General features: G+C 52.3%; 5 protein-coding genes across 5 annotated transcripts; 3 read left to right on the top strand and 2 right to left on the bottom strand.

Annotated features, from left to right (window-relative positions):
- Window positions 1-727: 727 nt before the first annotated feature.
- Window positions 728-3,450, bottom strand: PpBr36_01784 (uncharacterized protein; the record flags this gene model as incomplete). Its single annotated transcript, XM_029888968.1, has 3 exons — window positions 728-1,715; window positions 1,824-2,645; window positions 2,735-3,450. The coding sequence occupies 3 exons, from the start codon at window positions 3,448-3,450 to the stop codon at window positions 728-730; spliced, it is 2,526 nt and encodes an 841-aa protein (XP_029750612.1).
- A 1,268-nt stretch (window positions 3,451-4,718) lies between these two features.
- PpBr36_01783 (uncharacterized protein) lies at window positions 4,719-7,971 on the top strand (the record flags this gene model as incomplete). Its single annotated transcript, XM_029888967.1, has 2 exons — window positions 4,719-7,187; window positions 7,276-7,971. The coding sequence occupies 2 exons, from the start codon at window positions 4,719-4,721 to the stop codon at window positions 7,969-7,971; spliced, it is 3,165 nt and encodes a 1,054-aa protein (XP_029750615.1).
- A 923-nt stretch (window positions 7,972-8,894) lies between these two features.
- Window positions 8,895-11,196, bottom strand: PpBr36_01782 (uncharacterized protein; the record flags this gene model as incomplete). The annotated part of the gene is made up of 3 exons (XM_029888966.1): window positions 8,895-9,001; window positions 9,080-10,606; window positions 10,674-11,196. The coding sequence occupies 3 exons, from the start codon at window positions 11,194-11,196 to the stop codon at window positions 8,895-8,897; spliced, it is 2,157 nt and encodes a 718-aa protein (XP_029750614.1).
- Window positions 11,197-12,186: 990 nt separating this feature from the next.
- Window positions 12,187-14,534, top strand: PpBr36_01781 (uncharacterized protein; the record flags this gene model as incomplete). Its single annotated transcript, XM_029888965.1, has 14 exons — window positions 12,187-12,233; window positions 12,396-12,425; window positions 12,510-12,643; window positions 12,710-12,739; window positions 12,904-12,920; window positions 13,062-13,091; window positions 13,360-13,398; window positions 13,473-13,526; window positions 13,580-13,716; window positions 13,802-13,874; window positions 13,936-14,029; window positions 14,191-14,255; window positions 14,326-14,400; window positions 14,472-14,534. 14 exons carry the CDS (start codon window positions 12,187-12,189, stop codon window positions 14,532-14,534), a joined length of 888 nt encoding a protein of 295 aa, XP_029750617.1.
- An 879-nt stretch (window positions 14,535-15,413) lies between these two features.
- PpBr36_01780 (uncharacterized protein) lies at window positions 15,414-18,107 on the top strand (the record flags this gene model as incomplete). The annotated part of the gene is made up of 5 exons (XM_029888964.1): window positions 15,414-15,478; window positions 15,565-15,683; window positions 15,782-16,381; window positions 16,474-17,627; window positions 17,745-18,107. The coding sequence occupies 5 exons, from the start codon at window positions 15,414-15,416 to the stop codon at window positions 18,105-18,107; spliced, it is 2,301 nt and encodes a 766-aa protein (XP_029750616.1).
- Window positions 18,108-18,420: the final 313 nt, after the last annotated feature.

Here is an 18,420-nt window from a genome sequence, read left to right as displayed (position 1 = left end):
AGACAAACCACCCACTCGGGAATCTTTTCTCAACCCGAAACCCATGCCCATGGTCCCGGATCCCTTTTTTTATGACGGAGCCAGCTGCCAGCGAACAGCTTACGGGCTCTCCCCCACCAACCAAACCCACTCCGCATACTACCATCCATCATCACTACACAAAAAGTGGGAACGGGAAGAAGGGTGGACGGTTTCCGGGCCGGGACCTCCCCCCTCATCCCACCCACCACTTACTTACTGGTGCAGGTTTAGGGAAAACGGGTGATTAGTTTCCTGTACGTGGTGATTCGTTGGCGGAACTTTTAATGGAGACTCGTGCGTGAGGAGGAATCCAGCTTGCTATGGATACGGTGTAAAAAGCTACCAGTTTGACTAGTAGTAGTCTAGTGTCAGGGAATATGTTGATGATTGCCTATCCTTGCCTCAGTACATAACAAAGTTTTAAGCCAATTAGCCTGGACATTTGTCCAAGTTGTTGTTGTCTCTTCTTTAAGGCATATTATCTTCCTGACCGGCAGGTAGATTGGTCGGCAGATAATTAAGCAGCTGAATAGGTAGCTAGGTAGATCCAGATAGCGGCGCCAATGCACGCCTGGACATAACGAAATGTTGCAGAATCAAACCCCTTCCGGTCCGCTTTGCTATGAGGCGCGAGTACTCTGTCTGGCTCATATTCCTAGATATCAGTACAAGTTTCTCAGATTGCCTTCCCTCTTAACGTCCTCCATTAGCACCATGTGAAGACAGGATTCCTAGTTTTCACCGGCTCCAGCCTCTCCACAATCACCTTGCGCCGGCTGCCTTCCATGCCCTCGGCCGCTGCGTACCCAAGATCGCCGTCCATGTCATCGTCGTACTGATATGAACCAAATGAATCTGCCGAAGCCCTTGCGCCACCAGAAGCACCACCCGCAGAAGGCGCATAAAGCTGCTGCGCAATGCTGTTACTGTTGCGTCGGCTCGCCGCAGTGGCAAAGGAGAAGCGCCTTTCGTGGTGTGGCGTATACATGTTCAGACTTCTACCCGGACCTTGAGAGCTTCGCGCGCTCAGCAGCGGGGGCCGTTGCTTGGAGCTTCGTGCCATCTCCAGCGTCGGCGAGGCAGGACTGACCAGTTCCTCGGGAGACGACGCCACTGCTAACCCTGACGCCATGTCATCGCCGCCGCTATTGCCAGTTTCACCTTGATTCGTAACCGAAAGCTCGAAACGACCCGGATGAGGCAGATCTGCTGGTGGACTGGCGATGTCAAGTGCATCAAGCGCAGCACTGGATGACGCAACGGCTTTGGAGGATGAGTTGCCGGCACCTATGTCCATCTCCTCCTCCAACAGCACATCGCCACCAAGTGGGCCATCGGCATTCGAAGTTCGACACATCTCGGAACTGGTCGCCCTCATAGGCACGGCGACAGGGACGTCCACCAAGTCGTCCCAGACACAGACCTTGGCGCGCCGAGTAAGTTCAAGCGGGCCATGGTCTGCTGTCTTGAGCGTCTCGACCACGTTCCATGCTTGGCCCTTCATCACTGCTATTTGACGTGCAAACATACGCTCCTGGAAATCAGGATCCAGTTGGAACACTTCACGAAGCGCCAGTTGCGTTTGCGACCACCAATGTGTCGAAGTCAACAGGGGCAGAAAATGGTCTCGCGTGCGCTGCGAGAAAGGACGACCTATCAGGTCGACTGGCAGAAATAGCCAGCCAAAAGGAAAACTAATCAAGTATTGATGACATGTCAGTATCCACTCTGGTTGAATGGGTGTTGAAGCGCCAAGGCTTTTTTTTTTTTTTTTTTTTTTTTTTTTTTTTCCCTCTACATACCTTCTCCATGCATCGGGGTGTTTCCACGGCCACGATAGCGAGTTGTCAATAGCTCCAATGGAAATCTTGGGATCTCGCGCTGTCGAAGTTGGCCGAGTGGATGCGTTCATTGGCTGTTGTTTCCTATAAGGATATGATGCCCTCGTCTCTGGGGAACCCCTGCGAGACAAGTCCACAGGTCGCGGTGCATCCTCCGGCTCACGTGAGTTGCCTTCATCCATCTTAAGTTGAACCGGTTCCGAAGTGACCGAAACCGTCTCGGTTTCCCAGTCGACCTTGATCATCCAATTATCCAGACCTCTGTCAGTATTGCGCATTATGTAGTCGAGGATCACCAGCTTCTCGAGTTCTTCCCGGAACGATTGCTTCAGGGTCTCTGTCCAGACAAAATTATCGGGCCCTGGGGGCCGAGGACTTGCTCGGCTGCCCCCACTGCTCCCACCGGCACCCGCTTCATCATCGCTCTCATCCTCTCCGTTAGCAGATGCGCCTCGGGATGGCCTGCAGTTGTCAGCCCATCGCTTTCTCTTGTTGCGATGCGAGTCGCTTGTTCTGAAGCCAGACAGGTACTGATCAGGCCAGGGATGTTCCCGGAGGAAGATGTTAGCATCCTTGAAACCCTTCAAGAACACCTGGAAGCTTCCAGGTTTCGAAGGAAGGGGTTTCCTGTTGCGCGAATGTGCGTAGCGTTCCCAAAACGGATAATGGAAAGACTTGGATGCGAGGTGCACGACGTCCGTGTATGGTACCATATGCGTCCGCAGCTGGCAGTCGAGCGTGTAGGCAGCCGCCTCGCTGACGTATGACAGATTCGGGATTAGACTGCAATTAGAGCGCGTTCGAGTTAGCATGACTGTCGTTTGTCAAGTGATCATAGATCCCTCTTAGGAGCCAGTCAAAAGATGACGTACCAGGCCCGTCCGAAACAACAGGGAAAGAGATTTCGGTGTATCCATTTATTCCACTTTGGATTGCCAGCCGCGTACGGTTCCTCATCCTTGGGCTTGAAGACACCCACAACCTTGCCATCGGGATTCCGCGCAAAGTAGCTGCCGGAGCTACCCTGCGAAATCAGGAGTGGATGTACGCCTTGCTCAATCGCAATGCGCACGCTCTCGACGATGGCCTCGAACTCGTCCGGACTCATCGCAGGAGCGCCGCCGTGGGCATTAGGATCTGCAAGCGTCTCGGCTGTGACCGGGCGCACACCTTCGGGGGCCTGAAAGACCGAGTGGTGGATCTCAAGTCGTTGGTCTTCCCCGGGCTTCTTGTCCCGATGACGCTTGAACTTGGAAGCGATCTCGTCCGCCCACCGCTCGAGGCGAGCATTGATGGCCTTGATATCCACACCAGAATTCGACCGGCGGTGGCCCCCAAAATGTCTCCTGCTGCCGCCGTAGCCGCTATCGCTTTGGAACTTGACGCCATTGCCGGTGCTTCGGCCGGCCTTGGGCGATGTCATGCCGCTGTGCGGCCTTGGCTGGCCTATGGGTGCATGTCGCGGTGCGGCCGGGTGCTGCAGCGATGCAAAGCTGCGTCCAAGGGGTTCGTCATCTTCCGAATCGCTGAGTTGGTCGGCTTGTGCAAGTCTCTCGTAGCCCGTCGTTGTCGGCCGTGAAGGTGTCATAGTGGCAGGTTACAAGCTACGCGCTTGTGGCCCCAAGAGCAATGAAGGAATTCGACAGTAGAATGATGGAACAGCTTTTTGTGTGGTGAATTGGTCGTTATGATACAAAGGACGTCATCGATAGGGGAAGCTCGGTTCGTCAAAGCTAGGTAGAGCGACTTGGTGGTGGTAGGTTTGGGTGGCGATGGTACCATGTATGTACACGAGAAAAGGAGAGAAAAGAAGGCGAACAGTAAAAATGAATAGAAACAGAAACTGTGAAAAGACCCCCAAAGAACGCCCTCCTCTCTAAGGACAAATTTTAGGAGAGAGACCGAGGCGCATTACTGTTTTGGAAAATCGGTGGTGTAGGTATGTTAAAGGAACGAAGTCTCCAAGATCAAAGTTGGGGTTGGCTGGAGTAGTGACGCGCCAGCAGCGACCGATGGAACCTTCGGACAGTGAGGTCACCAAGGTCCTTTCCTTATGTAGAGTGACTAAAGTAAAACAAGGAAACTTGCGACAAACGCCTAGGGAATTCCTAGTCTGCCGACCTATGTAATAAATAATCACATACAAAATTTAAAGCACAGTATAAAAAAAAATGTATGCATATGAGCCGAATCAGGAGAAACAAGTGATAAAAAGCGCTTAGTGGTCAGCGACGAAGATTTGAATTAAGAATATTCTTCTTGTCCTGAAGTTCAACAGCCAAATCGGCGATTCTGTTTTGGCACTCACTCACTCACATGCGGATACGATACTTCCGACTCCTTTCACATGGAACAAGTCGCCCCCACCTGGGTACTTAGGCTTAGGTACCTAGTGCCTAAGTCTACTGTAGGTACTACAGTGCACTTCGACTCCGCGCCGTACTTTTGAGAAGGCAAGCTTGGAGCCCAAAGGGCAGAGCAGTGCAAGTGTTGATTAATTTCCTTGTCCAGCTCTTTAAAAGGCAGAGAATCACATAGATCTTTTTCTATAAGCATCGATCTTGGCTGCTCGTTGATTAGCTCAATTTGATCATTCTGGTTTTCACGACTTGATGATGCTGAGTTGATTGCCAAGAGGCAGCAGTTGCATCTTTCTCGACGTCGGCCATCTGGAGTTCACGCTAACCTCCACAAGCTTGAGTTACATACGCGACGCATCCCGCTGAGCTACGACGATAACCAGTGGCACAAGACAACGAATGATGACCCGATAGCCGCAGCTTCTCAAAACCCAAAGACCCAAGATTCGTAGTGCAATAGCAGCGGAACGAGTGCGCCGACGCACGCGACGCCAACATGGCCGACTTCGAGAGGACGGTAATGGAACATTATCAGATTACGAGCCTGACCCCCGAAGTATGGCCACAAGAGAAAGACAATAGTGACGCCTCAGAAGGCGAGGAGGATGCCAATGACAAAAAGGCAAAACTCAATCGGAGGAAGTCGAGATATCAGGCTCTCGAGAGAGCTGTAAGCACCAGGAGCAGTGTGGTGCCGGGATCGGAGATGACAGCAGATGGCATAGGGAACTTGGTGCAGAAGGACGAGCCGGATCCTCTGGGAACTACAGACAGCGTCGTGCGCACTCTGAAGCAGTACGGTTTACCTCTGCAGGACGATCCCCGCTTAAGGAACCGCTTCCTCCTCTCGTCCACCACCTTCTCGCCCGCCCTGTTCCTCTCTCAGATGCACGCCACCGCCGACACCAACCAGCTCCTCATGGGCCTCGATGCGCTGTCGCAGTCCATCGATCAAAAGTCCGCCTCTCTCAAGGTTCTGGTTGAATCCAACTTTGAGCGCTTCGTACGCGCCAAGGCAACCATCGACAACGTCTACAAGGAGATGAAGTACAGGGGCGCCGAGCCGCCCGCACCGCCCCCGGCGCGTGCCAGGGCTCACTCGCGACATGCTAGTAGGAATAGTTTTCGAGCGGGCAGTGGCACCATCAATCTCACCGCCCCGCTCACGCCGCAGGCTCCGGATCCTCGCAAGAAGAATGCGCTCATCAAGGAGAGCGAGTATGGCGTTACCGGCATCAAGACGCCTCTGTTGGACGTCTCCGCAAAGGCAGAGGACGTCTGGGGCCCTGCCTTGGGGGGGCAGGAGCGTGAGGAAAATCTCAAGACGGTGGCAAACTCGCTCGGCAGGTTCGGCGAGTACGTAGAGACGAGCGCCGCCATCGCGGACAGCATCAAGCGCAAGGACCATGAGAGCCTGATAGAAGAGTACTCCAAGGCGAGGAGGTTTGCAGACGAGGCCCGGCGCATTGCCCAGCAGCTCGGCTCTACGCCGCCTAGTGACTCGCAGCTGTATCAAATCCTTTTAGCTGCACGCATGTGGCACGATGTCGAGGAGCAGATCTCAGCCTTCAAGAGGACGGTGTGGCGGAAGCTGTCTGCGCTACACAACGTCTCCAAGTCTGAGGGCCCCGGACAGCCCCAGGATCAGCACATGGAGCTTATCAGTCTGTTGCTGGAGCTCGGTGCTGAGGATAATCCCATATATTTCTGGCTGCTGAGTCGGTACGACAACCTCAAGGGGAAGATCCAGTCGTATGCAGACCGCGCCAAGGTCGAGATCGAAGTACTACGACGGAGACTTTCTAGCAGTGAGAGACCAGCACCTCGGGCCATTGGATCTTACTTGAGAGCGCTGGGACGCCAGTCAATCGACTCGAGGCCTACCAATTATGATTCCGGGAACGTAATAGAGCTTTGGGAGAAGATGCTCATGTTTCTCAACACGCTCTTGTCTCCGCAGGGCATTCTTGCAGAGGTCGTAGAGTTCTGGCAGACGGTGCAAGGTTTTCTAGATGGCAAGATTCAGCGCTCACTGCCAACAGGATATAATGGCGAATCGCTGGTGCACCATCAGTTATCCGAGGACTGGGCGTCAAACCTGCAGAAAGGCACGGTGGAGCTGGTGGAAATGGTGCGTGAGCACGTCTTCATCTTCTTCGCTGGCCCACCCCCCGAGGATATCTCTTTGCTATTCTCGCCGATGCCATTGTCACCCAAGACGCCGATGTCGACAACAGTCGGCGGTGCGCTCTCTCCCACCGCCTACAGAGACCCCCGATTCAATCTCGACCCCAACAACCTACCACCGCCGTCACCCAAACGAGGCGAGGCTTGGGAGAAGTTTGCTTTCTGGCCGCCCTGGTCGAATTCCGTCAGTGCTGTGCACTACCTGTCGAAAATGCTGGCTCTGGTTGGGTCTGGAGCCTCTGAGATGGCAGCAATCGCACCAGTAGGACTCGGTGACGCCCAGGAGCTGGACCTTCTCAAGACACTGGTCAACGTGTCGCGCGAGCGTTGCGTGGTTGCGCTCTGTGCTGCGTGGAACAAGGATGCCGAGACCATAAAGCATGTCGAGGACTGGAACCGGGCGCCAGAAGATCGAGACGTCACGAAGATGCCGGCATGCTTCTCAGCATTCGAGGGCACCCTGCTTGCCGGGATGCAAAAGATTCTGTACATACCCGAGGCCTCGGCAAAGGCTGGTGCTGAAGACATCATCACGGCCCCGCCTACGAAGCTGCTTCAGATGGTTCGCTCCCAGTACGTTACCACTCTGTATAAAGCGCTGAGTGGCATGGTAGAGAATGCCGAGAGGTCGATCAAGAAGTCCGATGACGAATGGACTACTGACCCCGAAGTCCTTGGCGCTACGAGCGCGGCGAACTCGCGCCTAACAAGTTTGCGCATGAGTTCGGGCACCAATAGCATCAGTGTTGGAAGTGGTACAATTAACGCGGGCGACAGGGTAAGTCTTACAGCTCTAGTGTCCTTGGTTTTTTTTTTTTTTTTTTTTTTTTTTTCTCATCGTTTTACTGACTTTCTACTTGCAACAGAACGTACGGATGCTGTTGACTCTAAGCAACCTACAACGCTTGAGGTCGGACCTGGTGCCCTCTCTCAACACACAATTCGAAAACGCCTTCTCCGTCAAGCTCACCGACGAGACCAAGACGATCCGTGACGTCCTCGGCCAGATCGACGCCCGGCTGTTCCAGTCGTATACGCGCCCGTCAATTGAGACGCTCCGTGGCATCATCCGAGCCGGCGTGACAGCCGCAGACTGGGCCCCTGCCAACGGCGCCAAGCCCCGCGAGGCCCGGCCCTACGTCTACGAGGTCCTCCTGACACTAGTCCTGGTGCACTCGCAGGTGTCTACGACGGCTTCATCGCTAACCACGCAGGTGCTCTCGTACCTGCTCGAGCAGACGTCGCGCGAGCTCCTCGAGGCCTTCAAGACTCGTCCCCGATATGACCTGTCGACGCTGCTGCAGGCCGCCCTGGACGTCGAGTTCGCCGCCCAGACCCTGCAGCACTACACTACGCAGCGCGCCAAGGACCTTCAGAACCAGATCTACCAGGAGATTGAGAGCCGCAGCGACAGGGACGCCGTGCTCAACATGCAAAACGAGCTGCCCGAGCTGCGCAGCCTTCTCAAGCGTCTGAGGGACGCCAGCAAGAGCGAGTTTGCGTGTTTTAAAAAGGTCAAGCAGTCAAACCCGGTCCAGACAGAGCGGAAGGATGTCGTATGAGATGATGTGCTCTACGCCGGGGGGGCATAGCATTCTTGTTGCAACGTCTCGTTCTTGTTTTCCAGTCGAAATAGCATCTTGACTGCGTAAGCGTGTATCGAGATCTTTGTTTCGCAAAAGAAAAAAAAATGGCTGCATATAACTAAATTAATCTTGGAATGATGACATGATGGTTCGATTTTGGACGATGATGATGTGAAGGGCCCTGCTTATTCGTAAAGAAAGGCACGTCATACGGTACTCCCTCAGGGAGCATTCTCTATTGGCTTCCCACATTGGTGGTTGAACAGATACGAGTTACGCTAGTAATCCTCCAACATAGGTACAAGAAGGTGAGTGTGGTTCCCAGCGGAGTACTCTGAACGGCGACCAAGGAGCCTCGGATGCCATGTCACACCAGGACTCGTTGTAAAAGTTGCGCTCGGAGCGATCGTATCGCCTGAACGCTTCTTGGAACAGACTACTTGATATGAATCAGCCAGACTTAAAATAACAGATGACCCCCAACCTACTCACCGAAAGGCTTGGCTTGGCTTTCATCTCATATCTGCATTTCCACGAAAAAAAAAAAAGAAAAGAAAAAAAGGATTATTGCGGAATACTTCACTAAATCAACATGGCTTGCTTGCATGAAGCCGGGGGTATTGTAAGCTCTAACATCCATTATCATCCGTCCCTTCCAGTATTTTCCGTCCCAACGCTGCTCGGCAGCAGTAAACCACAGAAGTAAACATGAAACAATTGCACCACAGCGACTAACACCGCTACACCATTCGGAAGAGTTCGGAGAATGTTCAATAAAGGTCATGAATTCATGCAAGGTCATAAAAGCAAGACGGCGTGGAGATCGGGTGCTGCTGTGGCCACAGCTTCCTGTTCCCAAGGCTAGTTCAACACTGGTTATTAGACGATGACGCGAGTCTTTACTCTGCAGCAGGCAGAAGAAGAGTGGAACAAAACAAGAGTTCGAGTGACCTTGAGTCTGTGGGAGAGAAGATGGGCTGTTCTTGCTTAGCCTGAAGGTCGGCGACTAAATGAAAAAGACTAATGTTAGCGAGAAGGTCCACACATATATTCGAGCCCCTACAGATAAGGAAAGTGGCATTACATTTGAGCTCCAGGCAGTGAAAATACCCCTGGAGAACTGGCTCTTCTTCATGCGTTGCAAGCATTCCATCGGATTCGCGACAAAACGTCCTGGGCAGCACTTTGCGGATGCCAAGCAGCATCTTGAGGAGGTCGGCCAAGACATACCCTTGCCCAGTGAAATTGTGAGGAGCCTTCTCAAGTGGCCACATTGGTTGGAGACTATCCTGTTCCCACGCTTTGAAAGCCCAAGTCGTCTTCTCCACGCAGTTGAGGAGAATCAGTGTGGTTAAGAACATGTTGTGATCAATCTTGGTTTTGCTGTCCTGCAAGACTCTTTGCATACCCTGGAGTAGCTGCTTGCTCGTGTGCGCCGCTTTCCTTTCGGCAGCGGCAGTGAGTTGTAGACAAATGGTCGTAAAACAGTCCTGATCCGTCGAGTCCTTGATTTCTCTAGTCCTACCATCGAGACCGCCGTACTTGACAGTAATGTTCCACTGTCTTTCTCGATCCAGCATTTCCACCAGACCCCAAAGCTCGATTGCTTTCTTCAGCAGCTCGTCGTGCGTCTCATGGCCAAGTGTGATGGCCGTATCTAAAGTCACGCGGGCGAACTGTGACTTTTCCCTTTCAACAAACTCGTGGAGAATTTGCCGCATGTACAGCTCCACACTGCCCTGCAAGTCTTCCTTTTCTGAATCTATGAGAAGTAGCTCCTCCTTCACCCACGGTCTCTCTGGCTCCTCTGGTGTCCTTTCCTTGGCACCGATGCTCTGTAGAGCCTGGGCTGAAATGTGAAAATTGCACTCTGGGAATATGGATAGTTCAAGAGTGGTTCCTTGGTTGGCGAAATTGACGTGGGCTTTCAGATCATTGAGCCTCTGCTGGTTAAGCACTATCTGTACTCCGGCAGAGTACAGATCGAGCTGCTCTGAAAACTTGGTTCGCACGCAGCCGGACTTCCAGATGCGGGGGGAGAGGACTTTCCTGCATGTGTCGCACGGGTGGCCTTTGGAGCAGGTTTTCCTCAAGATTCTACACCTGATACAGGCACCAATCTTGCGCACCTCTTGTACTTCTTTGCGTCTGGTTGCGTCGAAACGGGCCCTCGAGTGCCGAGCTTTTCCGCCATTCGGGCTGGACATTCGGAATCCACCCTTGATAGGTCCATGCAGCAGCTGGGGCACCAATGGGTTATCGGCCTGGCTTGGTACACGCAAGGGGACGGTGGCAAGCAGATCGCTCTGTGTGAGCTCGCCCCATGGCTGACTCGGGCCCGTCGAGACGGTTTCAAGAGCTTCATCTGTCTGACGGGCTTCTGTGGTGGGTAAAACAGCCGCGAGCGCTCCCTCTTCGCGGAGTTGTGGATCCAGCAGGGACGGATTAAGCCTTGCTGTAGCCGCTGCTGCAACACTCAAAGCGGCTGAGTGCGATTCTTGCTCTGCAGACTGAATAAGTGCCTCGAGCTGTTGCTCAGCGGTCGGTTCTTCCTTGACGGCCTCTGTAGCTGCTGGTAACGTGGCTCCTGGTATGGTTGCCTGTTCTTGTGCTGTGCAAGGTTTGGGTTAGTATTAGATATTAAATATCCAAGAGTGCCGACGCAGGCTTGGGCTTACCTGTGGCATCTGGGGGCACCGTCAGGCTATGGTCATCCTTATAGCCAAGATGGGCGCTCTGTGCCAAGAACTGATCGTGGATTTCTTGCCCCAGCAGCGCTGTCTCTGTCGGTATTGATGCGCCTGCGGGATTGCCGCGATCGTCGTGCTTTTCACTGAGATCAATCTGCCTGGAAACCTCAGCCAGAGTCTCGAGGGCAGTCCAGTCTCGTTGCACCAGGTCTAGGTCCTGCTGAATGTCGACGGGCGGGCGAGCGGCGGTGGCTGTGGAGGCGACAGACGCTCTGGTATGTTCGACAGCAGCTTTGTTGAAGCCATGGATTGTCAGGCAGGCTCTAACCCGGTCGCTTTCGGATATGGCAGGACATTTTCGCGTGAGGTGGTTCGTCAAGCTATCGATGCGGCCCTTGGGAAAGTTCTCCCCGCAAGACTTGCATGTGTGAGGATAGCGATTGCTGTTGTCGGCAAGCTTGGGACCTCGCTCGAAAAACTGGAGTATCAGCGCATTGGGTTTGCGGCCCATTGTGACGTCGAACGTTGTTTATGGCTTCGCATTGACCAAGAAACAAGCAGTCAGCGGCTCTGGAGTCAGCGCGGGGAACCGGACCAGACAAAGGCGGTCAGGTCGTGGTTCACCAGCCAAAGACAAATCCCTGGGCGGTCGGGGCGTCTTCCAGGTCTACAAGAAACAGAGATTGGAGACCCCACCCAACCCCGACAAGTGATTGAGCTGGGAAGAAGCCTATCGCTCAGAAAATGCGGCTATATCGAGAAAACCGCGGTGGCCAAAGCCATTTCGTTGGTGGGATGAGCAACGAGAAAGATTTTACCGGCAATTTGGTCGGTGTAGCCAATCGAAAGTGGGTCCAGGATCTTATCAGTGCAGTGTAGGCTCCCATCACGTGTCAAACCATCGAAAACCAAAACTCCATGTACCTTCCCCCGCGAGAAAAGAAAAGTTACTATTGAGTCGAACAAAGAAGTCAGAATGACAAGCCACTTTTAGCGTCTGTCTATTTTGTCAGCAATTACCAGATCGGTTTGCTAGGTACATATTCAGAGAAAAGAAGGTGAGTAAGAAAGAGGGAGAAAATTACTTGGGTAGGTCAAGTATAGAGCAATGTATATACAAAGTATATGCGAAAGAAAAAAAAAATAAAAATAAAAATAAAAAATAAAAATCTCGGTACTGTGCGTGCAAGGCTGGGAGCATTTTCCTGGGGGCCTGATCCCTGACAGTTGCATGTAACCCGCGGCGCGGGGCATAAATTTTGGCAGGCGGTCTCGTGTACTTTGGACTTGTACTCAGTCTCCACCAAAAATTCCGCCCAGCCTTTGCTTTCTCTTTGCACTCCTTTCCGGCATTTATTTGCATGCACAACATACCTTGCCTATTACTTTGCTTTGTGTAGACTTTTCCTGTCGCAACTTAATCGTACCAGCGCCTCGCCTACTGCTGATCCTGGCCCGAATAGCTGGCAACGAGTACGACATTTCTTGAGCGGCCAGCATCATGTCTTCGACGTCCAATTCGATCAAGCTGCTCAGCGGCAACTCTCAGTACGGGATACCTTTGATGTTTTCTTTTTCTTTTTTTCTTCTTTTTTTTTAGTTCTTTAGTCTTCATTTACTCACTTTAATATCACCACCATCTCTCACCTTTGCATATACAAGGACTTTTGTTTTTATGAGATTTATGCTGACTGACATCTTCCTTAATAGCATGCTTTTGGGGCGGTTGGTCGCCGATAGGTAGGTTCTTATAGGCATATACTTGTTTCTTACGGTATCAGAAAACTATCCATGGAGATACTGACATGGTTTGAATTCCCTCAGGCTTGGTATCGAGATTGCAAAGACCTTGAGCTTGAACTACTCCAACCAAGAGACCAGTGTCACTGTCGGCGAGTCTGTTCGCGATGAAGACGTATTCATCATTCAGTCAACCATGCCCGGTGACATAAATGATGGTGCGTCTTGCCGGCTCCAATGACACTGATTTAGAAAGTTTAGCCGTGGACTAACAATTAGTTCAGGCCTGATGGAGCTCCTCATTATGACACACGGTAAGTTGTCACTATCAACTATTGATAATGATATATCCTCCACTAACACATTTCAACAGCTTGCCGTACTGCTTCCGCAAGGAGAATCACTTGGTACGACTATCACATAAAGCTTGCGCATGTATCGCAATTACTAACCCGTTCCTTTCTGTTTTGTTTTGCAGTGTTCTTCCCAACTTCCGTGAGTGTTCCTACGTTTTATATGTACAGACTTCTGGTCCTGTTTCATGACGATGGCTAACACTTTAAATGCAGCATATGGTTCGTGTTTCCACTTCACGTCTCTCAGAGTGTGGAGTATGAGGTCTAACTTGAACTTTAGCTCGCCAAGATAAGAAGGACAGGTCACGAGGTATGCTCCTCTACTTGAAATCAGACTCTAGAGACTTTATGGGTACTAACAGGCATCTCTATAGCCCCTATCTCTGCCAAGCTCATAGCGTGAGTTCATCGTTCTCTGAGACAAAGTAATGTTGCAGAATTCTAATGTTGAAAATAGGAATATGATTGTATGTTGATTGCAGGCGCAAAGAGTCTCAGCAACTGTCGCCAAAGGCTGCCGGCCATGGCGTCTGTCTTTTTGTTTGCGCATGACTAATACTTCCTTTCTGGCTGGACAGCAAACCGCCGGCTGCAATCATGTCATCACGATGGACTTGGTAAGAAGATGCTGCCATGCAATTCAAGGGGCAGGTGAAGCTTTGACAGGTCGCTAAATCTCTGCCGTCAATAGCACGCGTCTCAAATTCAGGGATTCTTCAACATACCTGTGGACAATCTTTACGCTGTAAGTGCACGCATACACCTATCCGACTGCGCCTACCAAGCTGACACGTTCAGGAACCCTCTGTACTGCGTTGGATCAGGGAAAACCTGCCCGTCGAGAAGTGCGTCATCGTGTCGCCTGACGCTGGTGGAGCAAAGCGGGCGACTTCCATTGCGGACCGTCTAGACCTCGGCTTCGCCCTTATCCACAAGTATGGACAACTTCTGATGAAGCATGATAAGAATAAGGAACATTGAGCGTCATTGATGCTAACAGTAGCCTCTCGGGGCTGACAGGGAGCGACCACGACCCAACGTTGTGGGACGCATGGTCCTCGTTGGTGATGTCAAGGACAAAATTGCCATCCTTGTGAGCTCAAAACGAATTCTCTCAGACTGATGGATCGTGAAATGTTGCTAAGACATGGCAGGTCGACGACATGGCCGACACGTGCGGCACTCTGAGCAAGGCAGCGCAGACTGTAAAGGACCACGGTGCAGCAGAGGTGGTTGCGATTGTTACCCGTAAGTATCACCTGAGGCGATTTTTAATGAGGCCTGATAGCTAACAAGTCTTCTGAAACAGATGGAAGTATGTTCTTTTACTAGGAACACCTCAGAGGTTGCTGATAGCGATGCACTTTCTGATCGATGTTGACGATGGCTGACCAAACAACCCGTTCCAGTTCTGAGCGGAAACGCCATTGAGAACCTTAACAACTCGTGCCTGTCCAAGGTCGTCGTTACAAACGTGAGAATAAGCAATACTCGATGCGAACTACGCAGACAAAGCTAATATGGTTTCTCACACGCATCCCCAGACCGTACCACTGGGCAACAAGGTTGACAGATGCCCGAAGATTCGTGTCATTGATGTCTCAGCAACCATTGCAGAGGTAAGATCTCGGAACCTCACCAGGAATCAAGACTCAATTAACATGGCCTCTGGCATAAACTCTTACTCTAGGCTATCCGACGTACACACAATGGCGAAAGTGTCAGCCACCTTTTCACTCATGTCCCTGTCTGAAGCGTCAAAGAGTCTGGGTAGGCTGTTGACCTCCTAGGTACTATGAATTATGAGTATTTGACTCGATGTGCGAATTTGCTCCTCTGTAAAAATTTGGGAGGCTTTGGAGAAGCACATAGTGCTTGTAGCCGGCAGAGGATGGATTCAGAATAAGCAATTGGATCACAGGATACCTTGCATACATTATACATTTCTTTCATGACGCACGTTACCAATTTGAAAAGCCGGGCGGAGTTTGCTTTAATGTTCAAGGGAACATTTATCAAGCAGTCAAATCTTTACTAGTTAGCTGCCACCTTTGGGACCCATCCATCTGAATGAACATAAGACGGAAATTTCTACCTTGTCTGTCTAGGTACTTGCCTACCTGTCTACTTACCTAAATTTGACCGGTGCGGGCGAAAAACATAGGGGGCAAATACGACTGCTAAATAAAAGAAACGTTTGTTTGACAATGGTTCTCATGTCTAAACACTGTGAGAAATGTACCCTTTGCGGCCCCGCCAGGAAGCGACTCTGTCTTCTTTCTATGGGAGGTTTCGTGTTGTACTGATCGGAAGCGAACTACCTCACAATAAGTGGGTACGTACCCAAGAGAGCTAAGGCAAGGTACTGACTGGGCTTCATCTGCACGTTAGTGGGGCCAGTGCAAGCCTGTAAGCCTTCATCCTGGCGCGGGCCGCGCCATGGCAAACATTTTGAAAATCAAAGTCCAAACTGCTGCTTGTCAGAGACACACCACAACCAACCACTATACACCTTTTCGAGCGAGATATCCATAATTGATGCTAGGCAACCAGGCGATCAATTATTTCATGATTTGCGAGCCGTAATCGCGGGCGGCTGCAGCCCTTTCCCCCCCATCATATTCCGCTCACCATGCACTTTTCTGATGAGGAAGCTGCCCTTCTCAAGGCATGGATCGTGAAACGCCTCGAGAACACGTTCGTTGCAAGCCCTTCCATCCAGGAATCTTGACTTACTGCCATGGCTCAATGCTGACAACTTCCATCTCGTGTACGTGCCTCAGATCCGATGCCGACCCCGATGTTCTAGCAGACTATGTCCTTGCGCTGCTGCGCCATGACGGTAGCCCCGAGGAGGTTCGAAAGCTTTGTGAAGAGGAGATTCCCGATTTCCTCAAGGAAGGTCTGTCGCCCTAGAAATGCCAATCTATACACATCTCTCTGGCTCCCCCGTATGTCTAGTATTATTGCTAACGCTGGTCCTTTTTGCTGCGCCCTCAGAGTCAACCGTGTTCCTCGACGACGTATTTGCAGCCATCGCATACAAGTCCTTCCTTCCAGGTGCTCCCCCGGCCCCCAAGTTACCACAGGCTCAGGCACAACCACCACCACCACTTCCTCAGATCCCAGCCTCGGCGTACTATGCCGCCGCTCCACCTCCGGCCGCACCAGCCTTCGCCGCCCCTCGCGACAACCCGTCGCGCAAACGATCATATCGCGATTTTGACGACCCGAATTCGCAGCCGAATGGCGAGCACACGTACGATGGAGGGAGGGGCAAGCAAGCACGACGCCATAATGGCTACCCAAGCGCAAATTCTGGCATGCCGGGCGCCGAAGCGCAGGGGAGTGGTTTTAACTACGACCCAATGGCCATGCTCGACTCGATGCAAGCCTTCGTGGCGCAGCAGCAGCAAGCGCTAGCCGCCGGCGGGATGGCGCCGAGATTCCAAAGGTCAGGAAGGGGCCAAGGATCGAAACGGGGACGATGCAGGGACTACGATGCGCAAGGTTACTGTACAAGAGGTAACACATGCAAGTTCGAACATGGTCCTCCGACAGGCTTTGACCTGGTGCCGCCACCAGCGGGTCAGTTTGATGGTATGCACCTGAGACTCTTTTCTTTATATATAGGCTTGGAAATCAGTTGAGGTTCGGATGGTTTTGATCGTTTAGCTGACAGCGACTTGCAGGGTATGATCCTACAAATGCGGCATTGCTGCTACCTCAAGGTAATGGTCAGGAAATGATGCCAATGAACCTTCCCCCGCTGCCAGGGTTCCCCTTCAATGGCAGACAACCCCAGTTTCCTCTGGACAATCGCCAGGCAAAAGGGCCCAAAGGCAAAGGTGGAAGGCGCTCACAGCTGTCGGCTGAGGGTCCTGTCCATGACAAGAGCCGATCCACCATAGTGGTTGAGAACATTCCAGAGGAGAACTTCACCGAGGAGGATGTCAGGGGTTTCTTTTCCCAGTTCGGAAAGATCGTTTCAGTTTCCATGCAGCCTTACAAAAGGTTGGCAGTGGTGGAATACGAGACCTGGGCATCGGCAAACGCGGCATATAGGTCACCAAAGGTGATCTTTGATAATCGCTTTGTCAGGGTGTTTTGGCGCAAGGAGGACGATGATGAACAGCTGGGAAAACCAGCGGGAACCAACGGCAATGCCGGCGGAGGCAACATCGAAGCCGCGCATGCAACAAACGGTGGTAAACCCGGCACAGGCGAAGAACATCATGCTGCGGAGCCTGAGGTGGACATGGAGGAGTTTGCGCGCAGGCAGGAGGAGGCCCAAAAGGTCTTTGAAGAAAAGAAACGGAAGAGGCAAGAATTGGATCGCCAGCGCCAGGATTTGGAGCAGCAGCAAAAGGAGCTTGACGAGGAGCGTAAGAAGCTCAGGGCCAAGCTTGTCGCTCGGGGGGCTGGCGAGTCACATAACCGAGGCTCGTCACCTGATGTCACTTTCTCCACGGATACTGGGTCGTCTTCCAAGCCCGAGAGTGAAGAGACGAGGGCTCTACGTGCAACCTTGGCAGCATTGGAGGAGGAGGCAAGGTCCATGGGTCTCAATCCAGAAGAGTCGGGAGAAACGTCGTCCTGGCCTCCTGCATATCGCGGTCGCGGTGGATACAGGGGCCGTGGGCGTGGAGGATATCCTTTCGCACCGCACTACAGCACATATCCGCCCAGAGCTGGGTTCCGTGGAGGATACCGAGGTCGGGGGAGGGGCAACCACCATGCTGCCTACGCCATGTATTCATTGGATCATCGACCCAAGCGAATTGCCGTGTCTGGCGTTGATTTCTCGACGGCGGACAAGGATGAGGCCCTCCGGCAGTACCTTCTCGTAAGTTCTTGGCGGGCATGCGCGTCGTCGCAAAATATTCTGGCCGTTTCGGTTCTTTGTTGCTGCGGCTCTTTTTACTAGCTGCGGTTTACTGACTCGAACACTCAACAATCACAGGGCGTCGGTGAGTTCAAGGAAATCCAGGTACAGGACAGCGGCGCGGTGCACATTTCATTCAGCGACCGGAAAACGGCAGAGACCTTCTACTACGGACTGGCCAGCGGCAAGGGCATACCCGGGATCGAGGCGCCAATAGAGCTGGCATGGGTTCCAAACTCGGCCGCCGAGACGGCAGCAAGCAGCTCGAAACCGAGCCCTGGGCAACAGGGCCCCGAGGGCAGAGATGCGGCAGACGGTAACGACGATGTCATGAACGACGGCACCCGGGATCACGGCTCCCCGCGAGACAGCAATGGAGATGATGATGAGAATATGGACTACGAAGCGGCTGACGATGAGGGGAACTGGGACGTCGCCTAATTGGACACCTCGCGCTTCCCAGGGCCTCTGAGAACATTGGCACGTTTGGCTACAGGTGTGAAGTTAGACACTCTGAAGAGAGGAATAGCGTTGTAATTGCCGCCCCGACACTCACAACGCAAAACATGCTAAGAATCTCGGACATCAAACCCACCTGTCGAGGTGCAATGCTGCCGTATCAAGAGAATAATCCGCACACGAATTAGAAGCGTATCATTACGTGACCATTAAGCGGGAGGGAGTTATCACCACCAGTCCATGTAACCATCTTTGTGCGGGCGATTCGGGTGTTTCATATTGTATTGTAATATAA

The sequence above is a fragment of the Pyricularia pennisetigena genome, chromosome 2 (assembly GCF_004337985.1).
Source record: "Pyricularia pennisetigena strain Br36 chromosome 2, whole genome shotgun sequence".
NCBI classification, from domain to species: Eukaryota; Fungi; Ascomycota; class Sordariomycetes; order Magnaporthales; family Pyriculariaceae; genus Pyricularia; species Pyricularia pennisetigena.
This window is presented reverse-complemented; position numbering and strand designations above follow the sequence as displayed.